Genomic DNA, 17,532 nt, shown 5'->3' on the forward strand with positions numbered 1-17,532 from the left:
AAAAAAAAAGAGGCTAAGGCAGGATGCCACCTTGGGCTACATAGTGAGTTTCAGGCCAGTCTGGGCTGCGGAGTGAGACAAGCAAAACAAGCAACCAAACACTAACAAAAATACGCACTTAAAATAAAATAGAGGGCTGAGAACTGGGCAATAGAGACCTTGCCTAGCATGAGTGAGGCCATTGGTTTGTTTTCCCTAGTATACATGAATACTCCAGAAAAACAAAACTGGACAGATTGGCAAAACACCTACCCCTATTAAAAGTCTGGTGTCTTGGGGTCATTATACTCTCAAGTTTAACGTTTCTCTTGTTTAAGGGGGCAGACAACACTGAAGCCTGTCCCAGCTTCAGGACTGATCTACGTAAAGCTGAAGGACAACTACTGAAGAGTAATAAACACTCTGTTCACTGCTGGGCCACGTCCAGGGCAGCAGCAGGGTCAGCAAAGAGGAGCTCGCCATGCCAACTCACAGCAGAAACAAGATGCCCCTTCAAAAAATCTTCTGTTGCTGTAGCAGGATGGCAGCCCAAGACCCACTATGAACCACACACACAAGAAACTCAGATCAAACTATCACAGAATGTCACCACAAAACCTGACCAACAGAACACTGTGACGTTACAGGGAGAAAAAGAAAAACAAAACAAAACCCTTCAGGTCAGATCAATGCATCCCTTGAGGGGATGCTAAAAAATCCAGGGGTCCATTAAAGTCTGAGGAGCACTTTGGATATTGGAAAAAGCTGCAGAGTCAAGGCCGTCATGCTCAACATGAACCATGAAGATATCTGTAGGGGTATAACCATCTGAGACTGTCTGTGATGTACCACTTACGAACTAGGACAGCTTCCATAATAATCCAGATCTCCAAAGGAAGAGAGAGAACAGACGGACCACTCACAGCAGAGGAAGTCCAGCAACCACACTAGTGAATTTCATACCCTATTTCCACCAACCTCTCTCACCTTCTACATATTCTCCTTCATTAACACCAATGTCAATTGTTCAGGCCAGCCCTACCCAGCCCAGCCCTGCCCTGCCCCGCCCTATCCTATCATCGCTTTGTTCTTCATCTTACTCTTCCCTTTTCCTTCTCTCTCAAGGAATGTAGACTGACCTGGTTCACACGGGCTCTCTGGCTCAGCTTGTAACAAGATGGCACTATTACATTACTAGAAAGTCTGTCTACACCTCTCTTCAGTCTGCCTTTGGCCACACCCATCACCCACTCTTTGTTGCCACTACATTTTGCCCTATGCATTTATGTGCTCCTCTTCGATCTAACACTAATCAACAGTCTTACCATTAAGTCTGTGTCACAGACAGTGTTCTACTCTGAGACTCTGACGAGGACAAGGGGAAAGCCTGGTGTTCTGAGCACCAATCTGAGACGAGAAAGTCACCTCAGTCTTACTACCTAGTGTGTCATCATCCCCCCCACTTCATGAATACTACAAGTATAATGAAAGAAAAGTAACTTTAAAAAAAATTAAAATTGGCACAACCGTACACAGTGGTCTACAGACCAGGCCTGATCTAGATAATGACTTCTGAAACCGCCATTACTACACAGAAAGACCCTGTCTCAAAAAAATTACTTAAAACCACCTCTAGATGTCTAAGTCCCCAACTCGCACACACACCCCTCCCTCAATTAAAATAAATTTTAAATTAACCACAAGAGCCAGCCAGACAGGACAGTGCACAAGCCAGGAGACCTGAGTTCAATACCCAAATTCCACGATGAAAGGAGCAACCTGTCTCCCAAAAGTATGAGCCACACATTCACATCCATGTTCAGGTCATGTTACAAGTGTCCCCTCCCACACATACAGCACACACTCACACATGGTTAAGTGACAGGAAGAAAATTAAGACCAGAGGAAAAAGAAGAATGCTATGAAACACTACTCCCTCCACTACTGGCCACTGCACACTCGAAGCTGTGGTAACTTGTAAATATCAAGTCCATCAAAAGCCCCTACAGGCAGTTAATGCTCTACAGGCAGTTAATGGCTGCTGGGGAAGAGACATTTTCTTCAGTGATGGAGTCACTAGTAATATGTCCATGTTGCTATAGCAGCCCTAATGAAAGCCATGCAGCCATTAGGGCAGAAAGGGGACTGGAGGAGCTAGTGGGAGAGATGGAGCCAGTAGGACAAAAGGTGACAAAAAGGGCAGCTTGAGCATGACGACAAGTAAACTCCGTGTGCACAACACAGCACAGTAAAACTCAGTGTAGAGTTAATAGGCCCCGACTGAAAAACTTTTCAAAGTTGGGCCAGGCATGGTGGTGCACACCTTTATTCCTAGTACTTGGAAGGGAGAGGCAGATGGATCTCTGTGAATTCAAGGCCAGCCTGGTCTACAAGGCCAGTTCCAGGCCAGCCAGAGCTACATAGTGAAACCCTGTCTCAAAAGAGCAAACAAAAATAACTACTTTTCTTACAAATTAATTTTTTTCCAAAATAAAAGGATATAGAAAATGAAGGTGGTTAAATAATTCATCTTTCTGTGATATTATGACAGTTCTCTTTCGGCTGCTTCCAGATCCTGGCAGTGTTCCTAAGACTTCTAACTTGCCAAGCAGCTGGGGATGCCAGATATAACTTTTGATCTAATATTGGATCTCTGACCCTGCTTTCTGACACAGTACTTCGAAATCTCGAAATGTCATATTCTAATGAAGTAAGTCTTAGGAAAAGGTATCACCAGTTATCACCAGCTAAGCCACTACTGCCAGAATGAACTGTCAGTTCCACCTCAGCGTTCCTCCAGGGAAGAGGAAAGAGCTACTGACTGCATTAATATCCATCATGCCCCTGACCTATGGGATTCGAGCAACTACCAAACTGAACCAGAAGAATGGCACCCCCAGAAGCTCGTCCGTCCACCTTGCCTACCTCTCCATATGGCTGTGGATGTTATCCTTGATAGACAAGCCCAAGTTCTGTGAGCTGCACAGCAAATTCTCAAACCCAAATGATAGATAGGATCAATCCCCAAATTCGTAGCCAAGTCAGACAGAAGAAGAAATAACCCAGGGACCTGCTACTTGCAATATGTCTGCAGTGCGGGGGCAGAAGGAAGAGGTAACCTTGTAGGGACACAGATAGGTGTCATCATCACACCTCGTCCAAGGAAGTGTAGAGCTGGAGAGCAGAGGCTTTAGAGGCTGTGAGAACAGACCAAAAGCTGGCTATCTTCCCTTAGTACAATAACCATTTATAATATCAAGTGGGAGAGGAACACATCTTACAGCATGGTTATGCATACTTACATAAACACAGAAAGTCTGACTGAATAAACAGGCCAAGAACACCACCTAGTGTTGTGAACAAAGAGGTTGTTTCTTTTTCTGATTTTTCCACAAGGCAGCCAAGTTCTCATGCTAAGGATGACAGACTTGAGAGCACCATTGTGAAGCTCCTAACCCACGAGCCTTGGAACAGTGCTTCCCACCTTTCCCTAAGGGAGTAGAGTGCAAGTCTGGGTAGCAGCAGCACAATTCCAGAGTCTTTGGGGGTGGGAGGCTTTTAAAGACAAGGTTTCTCTGTGTGGTCCTGGCTGTCCTGGAACTCACCCTGTAACCTAGGCTGGCCTCAAACTCAAAAATACCCTCTTTCCCCCCACCGTGCCTCTCGGATGTTGGGATTAAAGGCATGCACCACCATACACTGGCTGAGTCAAATAGTTTTTAAACAGCATTTTTATTCCAAATGCTTTTCACTACAAATAGCTTATACCATTTTTTTTTTTAAATTACCAAATTTGGGCTGGAGAAATTCTCAGCAGTTAAGAGTACTTGTTGCTCTTGTAGGGGACCCTGATTCAGTTCCTAGAATCCACATGGTGATTCACAGCCATGTTGAACTTCTGAACTCCTTAGGTACCAGGGTATGCATATTTACATATATGCAGGCAAAATACTCAAAAAGTAAAAATATATCTAAACTTTATCTTACATTCTAAATTCAATTTCCTCTACTTATTTTCTATAAGCCAAAACAACAGAACAATCAATCTTTAACGTGCCAGAATTCACATATACAGTGCTATCCCCTCGCAGTAGCATTTTCTTGTTTTAGAAAATTGCAGTTTAGAGATGAACAGAAGGGAATGCACACTATAAGCAGTTAGAGGAAAAGTACTAATCCGTGATGCCTAATTCCCCCTACATGGATTACGTAGATAGATACTAACATGTTTAACTTAGTAAGAACAAAAACAACCCTACCTCAAAAGGTATCAGTTCGGGTTTGTATATTTAAATTAGGGGCAACAAACGCTACTGGCCAGATAAGATCTTTTCACTCCTCCAACCCTAGTTTTACCATCAACCCTAAGTAATTTACAGTCCGCTTAAAGCTTTCTGTCTCCACAGAAGCCCAGTGCCGTCTCTGCTTTTACTCCCCTGTGTGCAGCACTATGAATGCACCAGCAGACTCTCATGTTAAGTCCCATCTGCCGTGTGTAGCAGTTAGGTCTAGGGTGGTGGTTCAGAAACCAGGGCTCTGTGGGGAGAGCACCCAGAGAACCTCTGAATACCCGAGGAGCTGCTCCTTCTTTAAGTACTGTTTGTCAGCTCACTATTTGGGACTTAAGCTCGTACAGTAGGCCCAAAGACCAGGCTAAGTTCAAAAGAGGGTCACTCTCATGAACAAATTCTCCAGAGACCAAGTAAAACTAACTAACCTGTTTGTTTCCAAGAACTCAGGATGGGGAAGAAAAAAAAAACTGAATCCAATTTCAACACTTACATCTGATTAAGTCATTACCCAAAGAAAAGATAATCTCACGGTATTGATAGTAACGAATTAGCTATTTTTCTATCACTGTTTCCTGGCTCTCACTGGGTAATTAACTTTGAAATGACCAATCTGCTCTCTGTTCTTTTGTTTCAGCTTTCTTCAGCCTCTATCTATAAAAGTCAAATTTCTACACATGGCCTATGAACACTTCTATTTCCTCAAATGAAGTGAGAATTCTGGAATTCTCAATTCTGGAACTGAGAATAAAATCAACTAAATGTTAAACCGAATTATTCTAACATTGTCCTCTCATTCACCAGGGAAAGCCACATCACTTTGAACAGAGAGCACTCCTCCCCAAAGCGCGAACTTGCTGGCACACTCAACTTCAACACCTCCAGAGCTATGAGTAATAAATAAACTTCTGTTCTTTCTTTCACTACAGCTGCAGAAAAAGACTTGTTCAAAACCTAGTACTCAGAAATGGGGTGTCAATCAACAAAGGCCAAAAAATGTGAAAGCAGCTTCAGAACTAAATAATAAGCACAGGCTGGCCCGTAAAAGGGGATTCTGGTGAAGGTCAGTCAATGGAAAGCCACAAGCAGAAGAGCCTCTGTCTTTCTAAAGGAACTGAATGCCAGGGAGAAGGCTGGAGAGATGGCTCAGCGTGGGAGAGCACTTGCTACTCCGCAGAGTCAGCTGTGGCTCTCAGCACAGATGTCGGGCAGCTCACAACCAGCAGAGAATCCAATGCCCTCTCCTGGCCTCCACAATACCCACACACAGCTATGGATAAAGTAACAGTAGAGAGTGTTCTGGAGCGTTGATTTGGAAATCAGAAACAAGACTTAGGTAGGAAAGGGGAGAAGAGAACATCCTTGTAAGGTAGTAAGGATGGAGTGCACCTGGGTCCCCAGCACCCAGGAGACCGAAGCAGGAAGTTTATGCAGGTTCCAGGCCAACCTGGCTATATATAGTTAAGACTCTGTCTCAAAAGCCACGTAAATAAAGTGACAAAGACTTGACAGAATTGTGTCTGTCTCCTAATGTCTCCTAAACTTTTAAGCAGAGAACTGCAATGTTTGATGACTGCAAACTCTACACAGTGTTTAAGATGCTAGATGGTTCATCGTAACTGTTCACAGGAAAATGTTTGGAAACCATCCAAAGATAAAGTTTATAATCAAAAGGAAGAGAATTTAGAAAAGAAAAAGTCTGTATTTGGCCATTTGCAGGCAACAGCACTAAACAACCTTCGACATAATCAGTCTCTGCTGGAAGAATGGCCTTCAGAGTATTCCAGTTATCTCCCAGTCTGCCGATCCCACCACAGAACCACAGTGTCACGGCCTTGGTGACAGAGGACCAGAGATACCAGGACCTTACGTCTCCTTACCCTGGGCTGCCTCAAGCCTCTATCCATTTGCATCCTTGTGTAGTGTGCCCTGGCTATTTTTTTTTTAAATTTATTTATTTTTATGTATAAATACACTACAGCTGTCTTTGGACACGCCAGAAGAGGGCATCAGATCCCATTACAGATGGTTGTGAGCCACCATGTGGGTGCTGGGATTTGAACTCAGGACCTCTGGAAGAGTAGTCAGTGCTCTTAACCACTGAGCCATCTCTCCAGCCCGTGTGCCCTGGCTATTACTCCATCATGGCTCAAGTTGTGGCTCAGCTGCCGCTGAGAAAGGAACAGCAGCAAACCTGGGTGGTATACAGGGGTGTGTAACTTCAGATAACTCAAGTGTGAACCTACAACTGAGTTTAATAGTCTTTCAAAGAGTTATAGTTTTTAAAAAACAGTATAAAGGAGATTACTGAAAAAAATCAACTTAAAAACAATTGAGTACTGATACAAACTTAATACAACAGTATTTCTGCTGAAAACTGAATGCTGGGGTACTCAGTTTTTCTAAAGATAATGATCACATCACAAAAAGCAATCCGACAACTGTAATGGTTAGTACTGTCAACTTGGTAGACTATAGAATTGCCTGGGAGATGGGTCCCTAGACATGCTGATGGGAAGATTGTCATGACTGCATTGATCAATGTGGGGGAGGGGACTCCTCTTTCTAATACTGGTATTATTTGCCTCTGCATGCATGTGCACTCATACAAATTCCAAATAGGTGCAGGTACCTACAGGACAGAAAAAGAGGGTTCGATCCCCTGTAGTTTGAGTTGTAGACAGACCGGGAAATGGGTCTCTGCAAGAGCTGCGCAGTATACACCCTTAACCTACAGAGAAGCTCTCTCTCCAGCTCCTGGTTGTAGTCAGGGAAATCCCATGCTGTCTGGGGTGATGAAAGTCAGCAGAGCTAAAACATGCACTCTTCCCTCTGTTTCTAAACTGCCATCACAATGTAGACAGCTTTCACAAGATCACACAGCTCTGACTCCTCCCCCACATCAGGGTGGACTATAACCTAGAACTTGTGAACCAAAAATAAACCTTTTCTCCATTAAGTTACTTTTGTCAAGAGTATTTTATCATAGCAATAGGGAAAAAAACTAAAACAATAGTTTATAAACATCTTTACATTAACTGAGCAGTGGTGGCACAAGTCTTTAATCCCAGCACTTCAGAAGCAGAGGCAGAGCGATCTCTGAGCTCACAGCCAGTCTGGTACAGAGCGAGTTCCAGGACAACCAGGGCTACCCAGAGAAACCCAGTCTTGAAAAGCAAAGTCAAACAAAAAAAGATGTTTGCATTAATCATATAATTACTCAGCTGGGGGTTGTGGCGCATGCCTTCTATCACATTTTGGCCTAAATAGCAAGCTCTAAAATAGTCAGTACCTCAGAGTGAGATTCTGTCTCAAAAAAATTTATTTCAACTCTTTTTTTGTAGACAAAATGATATACCTACTATATCCTTTTTGTTAACATTTTTCTAGTTATTTGGTATTGGGAATTAAACCCAGGGCCTTGTACATTTTAAGCTCACACCATCACTGGAGTTCCCTGGAAAAGTTAGCCAGTTGCCAACTGAACAAAAGCCTCTGAGCATGTCTGGGGTTAATAACCTCAACGACCTTAATGAGGTTGGAAAACCTGCCCACAGAGGGTGGCACCACTCCTCCACAGGCATTCTGGACTACATTTAAAAAAAAAAAAAAAAAAAAAAAAGTCAAGCATCCATCACTCTTTGCTTCTTGAAGCAAGGTGACTAAACAACTTCTAAGTTCCTGCTGCCTTGACTTCCCCACCATGATGACTGTACCGACTTAAAGTATGAGTTAAAGACCCAGATATGCTAAATAAATAAATAAACCCCTTCTTTTGTCACTTTCTAGTTTTAAGACCTTGAGCAAATAATTCTATTAAGGTTTTTTACTTCTAAAAAGGAGGCAATCCTAGCTCATGGGATCATCATCATTTAAGTTTTCAAAAATACCTGTATGATTTGTCTTTTTAAAACCATGTACCTGAAGCCCTTACCAACAGCCTCCTACAAGAGTTACACTGCTAGTCTTTCCAAGCTCTGGCAACAGGGACATTTCCTTACAAATTGCTGTACTGCTACAGAGCCTGCTAATCACCACTTAAGGTCCTAGCCTAGACATACATTCCAGGGCCAGAACAATGTCAGCACACACAAAGCCCTCGACTCTATTCCCCAGCAAAAGAAAAAAAAGGGCTAAGCAAACACACACACGGTTTAAATAGCCATCATTTAAAAAATACAGGTATACAGTAAAATGTTATGCAGTCATGAAGAAATGGGTATATTTCTATGCAAATATGGGACAAATGTGGGACAAAATACAAGCTAAACAATCAGATTCAAAAACTGAAAGTTCATCAGGCTCTCTGTATAGACTCATACCTGTGTGTACAAGTGTGCACTGACGTAAGGGCAATATAGACATGAATGATAACAGACAAATACGATGTTTGTGAATGGGAATAAAATAAACTAGGAAAAATCACAGTCATCTGGAAAGAGGGCTCTGAGAATTTAGGAAAGAAACAAACTTTTTCTCACTTGTATTCTTTATCCTGTTTAGATTTTTAGGGTTAGAGCCCTCCATCTTTTGTCAAAGGGCTTCCCTGGAATGCAGGAGGCCCAGGTTTAATTCCCAATACCACAAAAACCAGGTGTAGAGGGACACACACCTACAATTCAGCACTTAGAAGGTGGAAGTAGGTGGTTCAGACGTTCAAGGTCTGCTACCTGCTACACAGTCAGTTCCTCATCAGCGTGTGCTTCAATACAAGACTCTCTCCAAAAGAAACAAACAAAATTTTACACTTTTAATCCCTAAGCTATCATTCTGATCTTTAAAACCTAGATTCTTCTTATTCTGAATATATAGTAAAATATTTTTAGATCAATAGAAGCAATATTTTTTCTTTTAAAAAGGCAAGAAAGATATAACAAAGAGACATCAGACAGACAAGGGCTGGGGAATGTGGCTCAGCTGTATGGCGCATCATGCAGGAAGCCCTGCTTTCATCCCTGGCACTGCATAGTCCAGGCATAGCGAGTGGTACACACCTGTCACCAGCACTACATACAGTTTGTGAAAGCAAGAGGACCAGAAGTTCAAGGTCAGCCTCGGAAAGCTAACAGAAGAGGTCAGGATATGAGCTGGCTCCAAAGGTGAAGGGAGGGTCTTCCTGTAGAGGACTGTTACCTGCCTTCCAATGACACAGAATCGATGAGATCAGACCCTTAGCCACGCACCACTGTTCAGGTGCCGACCAGGGTTTAGTCGGCGTTCGTCTTCTTAAACTCGAGTGTATGTAAAGCACTGCAGTGGTAAAGCGTTTAGGTTATGTGCTGCACACTCCACTCTATTTTACAGGAAGAGAACTGTATTTTCCCATGAGCAGCCCAGGTCACAACTGTTTTGTACGTCATACCACTAAAATATTTACAATCTTGGGATTCCCAGCCCAATACGAACTCCTGACACCAAAAGGAGACACAAGCACTAGGTTAAGTATTCCATCGTCCTGCACCCTGGCTTACTGAACTACTCTCTAAGACACCAAGGGCTGCAGAAATGCTCAGCCTGTCAAGCACCTGCCTGATAAGCACGAACCCATCACCCACGTAAGGAGCCAAATGAGGCCATTTGCACCTGTAATTCCAGTGTCACAGAGGGGGCGACGGGTCCAGGTTCAGTTAGAGACCCTACCTCAAAAATACAGTAGGAGACACAAGTCTCCTAACACCTACAAAGGCGCCGCCACCGCCCGGTGTACATTCACGTCCCAATCCACCTGCAGCACCTGCTTCCACGATGAGAAACACCAGGGCTAAGACACTGCACACAGAGCCAGGCTCCAGGCTAGTAAGGAAGCCATCTGCCATACAGCTTACTTCCAAGTCATCACTGGTAAGCACATCAGCAGAAGTGAGAAGGAATTATGTTTTGATAAAACAAGCAGATCTTCTGGATTTCAAATAAAATCAAGCACATAAAGCATACACTGACAGACACATCTCGGCTAGGAAGCCTGAGCACCCTCTAGAGTAAAGCCATCTTGAAAAATCCAGCTACTTGAAAATATAACCCCATCAATAATTTATTTGAACAGAAACCACATTTAAAAAAAAAAAAACCTAACTCCAACAGAAACATGACTATGAAAACCAAATGCCTTTAAATTCCCTCATAATAACCGCCCTGACTGTCAGAGCACGCTTACTGTTAGCACACTGCCCGGTCAGCAAACAGAGCAGAGCCTTCCTACACTACAGAACAACGACAAACAAAAGCTACCGCCCAGACAAGGGTGAGACATCATGGCAACTTAATGTACTAAGGCCTTCCTGGCTCACTCTTGAAATGCCTGCAAAGTAAGGATAAAGGTTTTCCCTCACACTAACTTCCAAGGTTATTTTAACCCTACCTGAAACACTAACAAAATATTCCACTAAAGTGAAATACTAAAGATCCACGTATAAGTCACATCAAACAGGGAGGCAGGCAAAATGGAGAGTCTTGCCCATCAACTAGCCTATACCCCACACATGATAGCAATGCATTTTTAAAAACTCTGTATTTCGGGTTGGGGATTTAGCTCAGTGGTAGGCGCTTGCCTAGGAAGCGCAAGGCCCTGGGTTCGGTCCCCAGCTCCAAAAAAAAGAACAAAAAAAAAAAAAAAAAAAAAAAAAACTCTGTATTTCCATACTATATCTTGTGATATTATCAGCGTTGACTAATTCAACTAAAATCAATACAGACATTTAAAAAAGTATTATGCCATACATTCTAACCACCAGAATAGCTGCAATTATAAGACAATGGCAAACTGTGAAGAGAAGACAGAATAACCAGAATTCATAAACTTCCACAGGAGAAAAGCAGAGGGCCAGTGAGGCTGAATGCCTACCAACTCCAACCCTGGCTACTTAAGCAAGGAACTCTGCAAAATACACCTAGAATCCTTCTTATAATTAGATTTGTATTTGTATGTGTCTATGTCTGCACATACATATGTGTAAAAGGTGACGGAAGAGGCTGGAAATGGGCATAAGATGATCCCCGGAGCTGAATTCTAGGGGTTTGGAAGCTGCAGGCAAACGTATGAGTGCTAGAAACTGAACTCCAGTCATCGAGATCAGTGTTCCTAACCACTAAGCCATCTCTCCAGCACACATACATAACTGTTTTTCTTCACAGACAAAAAAATTAAACAAGTGCCCACCAACAGTACTAGAAAGCAAGCGGCGCATGCGTACAGTGTAACATTCCTCAGAAATGAGCTAAGAAGCTCTTCCTACACAAAAGCAAGCAGCTCATCCATCCTGTTACCATGTCAAAAACTGGCCAACTTTGTCCTCTTCTGCTAGAAGAGAGCGGCGACAGAACAATGAACTCGGCTATCAGGCAGAAGTTTTTACACAAGCCACAAAGGAACTACATGACTGTCTTTTACTGCATGCAAGGTCTGAAAAGCAGAAAACACAGAGAGAACGACCAATTAAAGGGGAAGCTAAGCAACAGGATTTAGGAAATCTGCAGCCTCGCTCACCACGTGAAGGAATGAAGAGGACCGTTTAGGAGCCAGCCCTTCGCCTTTCTACTCAGCACCAATGCACCAGCAACTTCACTGAGCACCACTGGTCAGCAATGCTTCCGTTCTTAATGTCAGTTAAGGCTGACGCACCTTACTGCTGAGTACTCTAAACAGGAAAGGATCTGTAACACTAATACATACACACACACACACACACACACACACACACACACCAACACTCTGGGAACGTTGGCAGGAAGACTGTAAATGTAAGAGCTGGAGGTTGGGGACATTGTTGAAATCCTTTGTCTTCTGGATATGACGCAGCCATGGAACTCATGAACTTGTTCCTGCCCAAGATAGAACCTGTCTACACTCCAGCAGGAATTGGGGAAGAGTTCATGAAGCCCCTCCCCTAGCCAAGGAGCTACTGGGGGAGCAGAAGTCATTTTTCCTCAGAGGTGTAGTCATTGGTAAATGGCCCATGCTCCAGTAAATAATCCCACACCAATGTTCTTACAGGCAGCCCTTGTGCAACCCAGTGTGTTATTTTTTAAGAAGCTAAAAAAAACCCTGAAAGTAGGAGGGGATATGCCAGGAAGAAGGATCCCAAAGAAAATAGGAAGATAAAAGTTTAAAAAAAATTTTTTTTTCAAAATACATTATAAACACATATGACACTGCCAAAGAATAGAGAATAGAAAGAAGAAAAGAGGACAGTGAGAATGCCGCTTGGGGCATTTACAGACCCCTGACATTATAGTCCTATCCCAGGACTGACCCAGAAGTCTAAGAGAGCGAAATTGTCCGGGTGCCCAGGCCAGGCTGCCTTTTCAGGCTGGCTGCCAAATCACCTCAGGACTGTTCCCTGCTCCCAGCAGCTACTGCTCAAGCAAAGCCAAGTCCAGGAAGCATGACCCACAGCCAAGGAAACGGATACAGGATGGATGCCACTGACTGTCACACCATGTACAATCTAAGGAGCCTTGACAAACACAACTACATTTCAGAGAGCCTCCTAGACAGCCTGGGGGCCTCAGAGTGGAGTTAGAGCCACACATTCACAGCCCCTACTCAGACAATAGCTGAGTAGCACCAACCTCTTGACATCACAAAACTGTAAAATTACCAGTGTCCAAGTCAAAATGGGAAAAGCCAAGGTAAGAGACTTAAAAAGTTGAGTGCATAAAAGCCACAGGGATAGGGCTGCCTGAGGCTCTGGGTCCAACTCCCAGCCCTCCATGGGCATAGGCTTAAAATTCTCCACCAGATGTGTACTTGCTTGAGACAAACTACCCCTTTTCCTATCTACTCCTTTCTGGAATGCAAACATCTTACCCCGCACCTGTGTGACCACTCAACTCTGGAAGCATCGAACAATTTTACAGACTCTGAGATACAGAGGAACGTGCCTCAGAAATCATCACTCAGCCACATCTGATCTAGATGCTGCTCTAGACTTCACCCACATGTTTATAACAGAAGGACTTAACAGTCTTGTGACTACTGAGATGGAAGGAAGATATTGGGCATTATAAGGACAGCATTTGAGAGTTCAGAAGCCAAGTGCTTCCATTTGAATGTGACTCCCACCCCCAAAGTTCATGTGTTAAAAAATCCCCAGTGTAACAAAGGTGGAAAGGCAGGCCTAATAAGAGGTGATTCTGCCGGGCAGGATGATGTACCCCAGCACTCAGGAGGCAGAGGCAGATGGATCTCTGTAAGTCAGAGGCCAGCGTGGTCCACAGAGAAGAGTTCCAGGACAGCTAGGGCTACACAGAGAAACCCTGTTTTAAAAAACAAAGAGGTAATTCTATCACAAGGTGTTCTCTCTCATGATTGGACTGATGTTACTGAAAGACAGTATTTATCCCCAGATGAGACTCACAGCAGAAGCAGCCTGGACACTCTCTTGCTCCCACACTACACTCTTGTCCTTTCTGCTGAGGGTGGTATCCACAGTATGAAAGACCTCTCCATACAGGCCAGTACCTCCAGTAGACTCTTCAATCTCGGAAACAGATACTGTTCTTTTCCTTATGGCTTCCTGTAGCCCAGTAAGCCCCTAACTCTTGAAACAAAGGACGGTCCTGAACTTTCTGAGCCTCCTGCCTCTACCAAGTGCTGGGATTATAGGGCTGCAACTTTTTTTTAAAAAAAAATACATATTTCCTTATTGGGGCAAGTGGGAATACAGTTAGTCTGACATCAGAGGACTTGCAGAAGTTGGTTCTTTCCTGCTACCATGTGCGTCCTGAGGATTGAACTCAAGTTATAGGTTTGACAAATGCCTTTACCTTCGAAGCCATCTTACCCGACCCCGAAATTCCTTTTTTTTTTTTTTTAAATTGTTCAATCTATGTTTTCTGTTATAGCAACACAAAATTGGATGATTCTAGTCTAGGTACTTCAATTAAAAGCGCGCGCGCGCGTGCGTGTGTGTGTGTGTGTGTGTGTGTGTGTGTGTGTGTGTGAGCATACAATTCCAGAGGCCAGAGGAGCATGAAATCCATCAAGTAGCATGAAATCCATCAAGTAGCATTCCTACTATGAAGAGACTGTCCAGTTACATTTAAGATTCACTTGAAGAATGCTCTAATAGCAGATCAGCAACTAACATAATCCAAGTGGCTCTAAATGGCAATATTTGGAATGTGTATCTTAAGAGTTTAAGAACAGAGACAACAACTAAGTGTAAAAATTCAGAACAGCCATTAACTCAAGCCTATCACAGTGGAAAGGCCAATGACAAAGGAGGATGGTGGCCAATCACATTAAAGAAAATGTCACAAGGCCAGACAGAATGACACAAGCCTTTATTCCCAGCACTGGGGAGGCAGAGGCAGGCAGATCTCTGAGTTGCAGGACAGTCAATGCCCTGTCTCAAAAAACAGAAACCAAAAAAGAGCCACAGGATCCCAGCTATTTAATCAGATATCAATGACAGTATTTAAATGTCCCTAGCATTAACTGCCTATCATCTAAAGATTCTGTCTCTCAGTTGCTTTGTTTCTCAGAAAAGGATCACATCCCACCCCCACCTGCCTGAGAGGCACCACCTAACATGATCCCTTCAGCTCCTCCTTTCGCTTGGTTCCATTGTATCCTATCTTTCCAGTTCTTAGGTCGTACTAAGACCTTAGAAAGATCACATATTAAGGACCAGCATTGTTAAGTGTCCTTGTTTGGAAGGCACTTACTGTGCTGGTTAATTTTTGTTAACTGGACACAAACCAGTCACACAGGCAAGGGAACCTCAGTTAAGAACTGCCTCTAACAAACTGGTCTGTGCACATTTCTGTGAGCCATTTTCTTGATTGCCAACTGATGGAAGAGGGCCCAGTCCATTAATGGAAGTGCCACCCCTAGACAGGTGGCTCTGGGCTTAAGGTAGCTGAGTGGGCCAGAGAGACAGTAGGCAAGCTTCCTCCTTGGTCTCTGCTTCCATTGCTGCCCCAGGTTCATACTTTGAGCTTGTGCATGGTCTCCCTTAATAATGAACTCCTAACATAATGAGCCCTTACTCCTCCTCAAGCTGCTTTTGGTTATGGGGTTTTAAAACAGCAACAAAAAGCAAACTTGGACAGATACTGCTCTTTTCCAATCCTTACCAACCAAACATTATCCTTAAATTAACTGGAGGCACAGCTTCATTTCATAAAATTTACCTTGAATAAAATCTCCACTGGGCATGGTGGCTCATGAGGCTGAGGCAGGGGGATCTCCAACATGTGAGCTACAGAGAGAAACCCTGTCTGGGAAAAAAAAAAAAAAAAGAAACAGGGAAGAGGAGAGGGACAAAGACAACACTTGCTTGTCCAGCCAGAGTAAAGTACCTACTGCCAAGCCTCACCACTTGATCTCCAGCTCTAGGACCCACACTGTAGGAGGAAAATGACTCCCCAAAACTGTCCTCTGACCCCTACATCCATGCTACGTGGAAGCACTCTGACAATCACAATCACACACACAATCTCACACACACACACTCTCAAGACAAATGTAATTTTTAAAAAATTAACGGCTACACCCCACCAATAAAATAACTTTTTTATAAAGCATCTAAATTTATTTCCATATAAACTTTGGGAAACAGAGACCAAAAAAAAAAAAAAAAAAAAAAACCTTTGAAAAATAAATCATCCCAGTAAATAGTAAACCACTTTATCAGGTTGTTTAGTGTTAAAGACGTCCCAGTTAACCTGACTATCAAGTTATTACAAGATCTAAAACTAGAGCAAATCAGGCACCTAATTCTAATGTTCAAATCATTTACAGTAATAGAAAACTCCACGTAACTAAAAAGCTATGTACGTACACAGCCCTAAATTATTCTCAAGAAAGTCTACGGAGTATGTGCTCTTCAGGCACAGTGCTGAGAAACTTCACTCAATATGTCATGGGAAAGACATGACAGATCCCTGCACACCCAAGTAGCTTTCCAGAAAACTCCCAGAGCGCAAATCTTGGGAAATTCCTAGTTTAAGCTCTCTATTAAACCTTTGCTCACTTTATAAAAATAAAAAAGCAGATCTTCATACACCTCTCCTCAGGGCACCCCAACCCCTCACCCCGGACATCCTTTAGAAGGCGTTCCCAGCCCGGAAAACCTTCTACAAAAACTTTTTCGCGTCCCTTTCAGCAAAGCCAATGTGCCTTAAGCCCGCCCCTCACCTCTCGCCTCTTACCCACATACACACCCACTGGCGAACCTCAACATTAGGCAGACCGCACTCTACACAGGCACGCAACGACACATGTGCTCGCAAACCCTGCCCCTTTCCACACATACACACCCGGAAACGACACCCCCTTCCTTACACTCCGCAGCCCATCCCCCCTCCTCTCCGCACTCACTCCCAGCGCCCCACCCCACCCCAATCACCAGGACCATCCACCCACGCTCCTGGGGAACCCGCCTCCCCTAGCTCCAGGGCTTGCCCTGAGCGGCGGAGAGAGGAAACCGGAAGAAGGAAGGAGGGAGGCTACGCAGGGCCTAGGCCTCTCCCGCAGCCCAGAGGTGAGGGGAAGCGGGCAGGCTCAGGCCTCTAACCCGCGCCCGGCCAGCCCGTACCGCACCACCCCGCCCGGGCCTCACTCACTCGCCACCCGCGGTCCATCGAGTCCGCCGCCCGCTGTCGCCGCCCCCGGGACGCCCAGCTCCGGCTTCTTGGGCCCCGCGGGCGGCCCCGCTCCCCCGCCCGGGAGCGCTCCGGGAGGAAAGCCGGCCCCCGACGCGGCCGCCAGCGCCAGCGGGACGCTGTTGCTATGGAGGCCGAGCCCCGGGGCCGCGCCGGAGGCCGGGTCCTCGTGCAGGAACTGACACTCCTCTCCGTAGAAGCACGTCTTGTCCTTGGCGTAGTAGCGGCAGTACTTGAGCTTCACGCCCGCAGCCGGCCCGCCGGGGACGCCCCCGACGCCCGACGAGGCCGCGACCGCGACCGCCACGGCCGCCGCCAGCGAGGAGGACGACGGGGAGGCGGCGGCCGAGGGGGGCGGAAGGCCGCCGCCACTGTTCATGGCCACGCCGCAGCCGCGTCCCCCGCCGCCGCCACCATAGACGAGGGCGGGAAGGAGCCGCCGCCGGAGCCGGATGGAAGCCGGGCGGGCGGGTTGGGCCCGCTGAGGGAGCCGGAGCCGCCCGGGGAGGGGGAGGGGCGGGCGGCGAGTAGGGATTCTCCCTCTCCCTCTCCGCTGTCCTTAAAGGGGCCGCGCGGGACGCCGCGGTGGGCGCGTGGCCGGGGCTGCAGGAGACCCTGAGGCGGCGGCGACCGGAAGCTGGGGGGTAAGGCACGG

At 45.2% G+C, this 17,532-nt stretch overlaps 1 protein-coding gene across 2 annotated transcripts in view; it reads right to left on the reverse strand.

Moving 5' to 3' along the window:
• Pan3 (poly(A) specific ribonuclease subunit PAN3) overlaps positions 1-17,309 on the reverse strand; it is a 115,336-nt gene extending 98,027 nt beyond the window's left edge. For both annotated transcript variants that reach the window (XM_032886655.1, XM_032886654.1), the window contains exon 1: positions 16,839-17,309. In XM_032886655.1, the coding sequence (XP_032742546.1) occupies positions 16,839-17,256 (418 nt within the window). In that variant the 5' untranslated portion in view covers positions 17,257-17,309. The remainder of the gene's footprint in view (positions 1-16,838) is intronic.
• Between the last annotated feature and the right edge of the window lie 223 nt (positions 17,310-17,532).

Source organism: Rattus rattus, chromosome 16 (assembly GCF_011064425.1).
Source record: "Rattus rattus isolate New Zealand chromosome 16, Rrattus_CSIRO_v1, whole genome shotgun sequence".
Taxonomy (NCBI): Eukaryota; Metazoa; Chordata; class Mammalia; order Rodentia; family Muridae; genus Rattus; species Rattus rattus.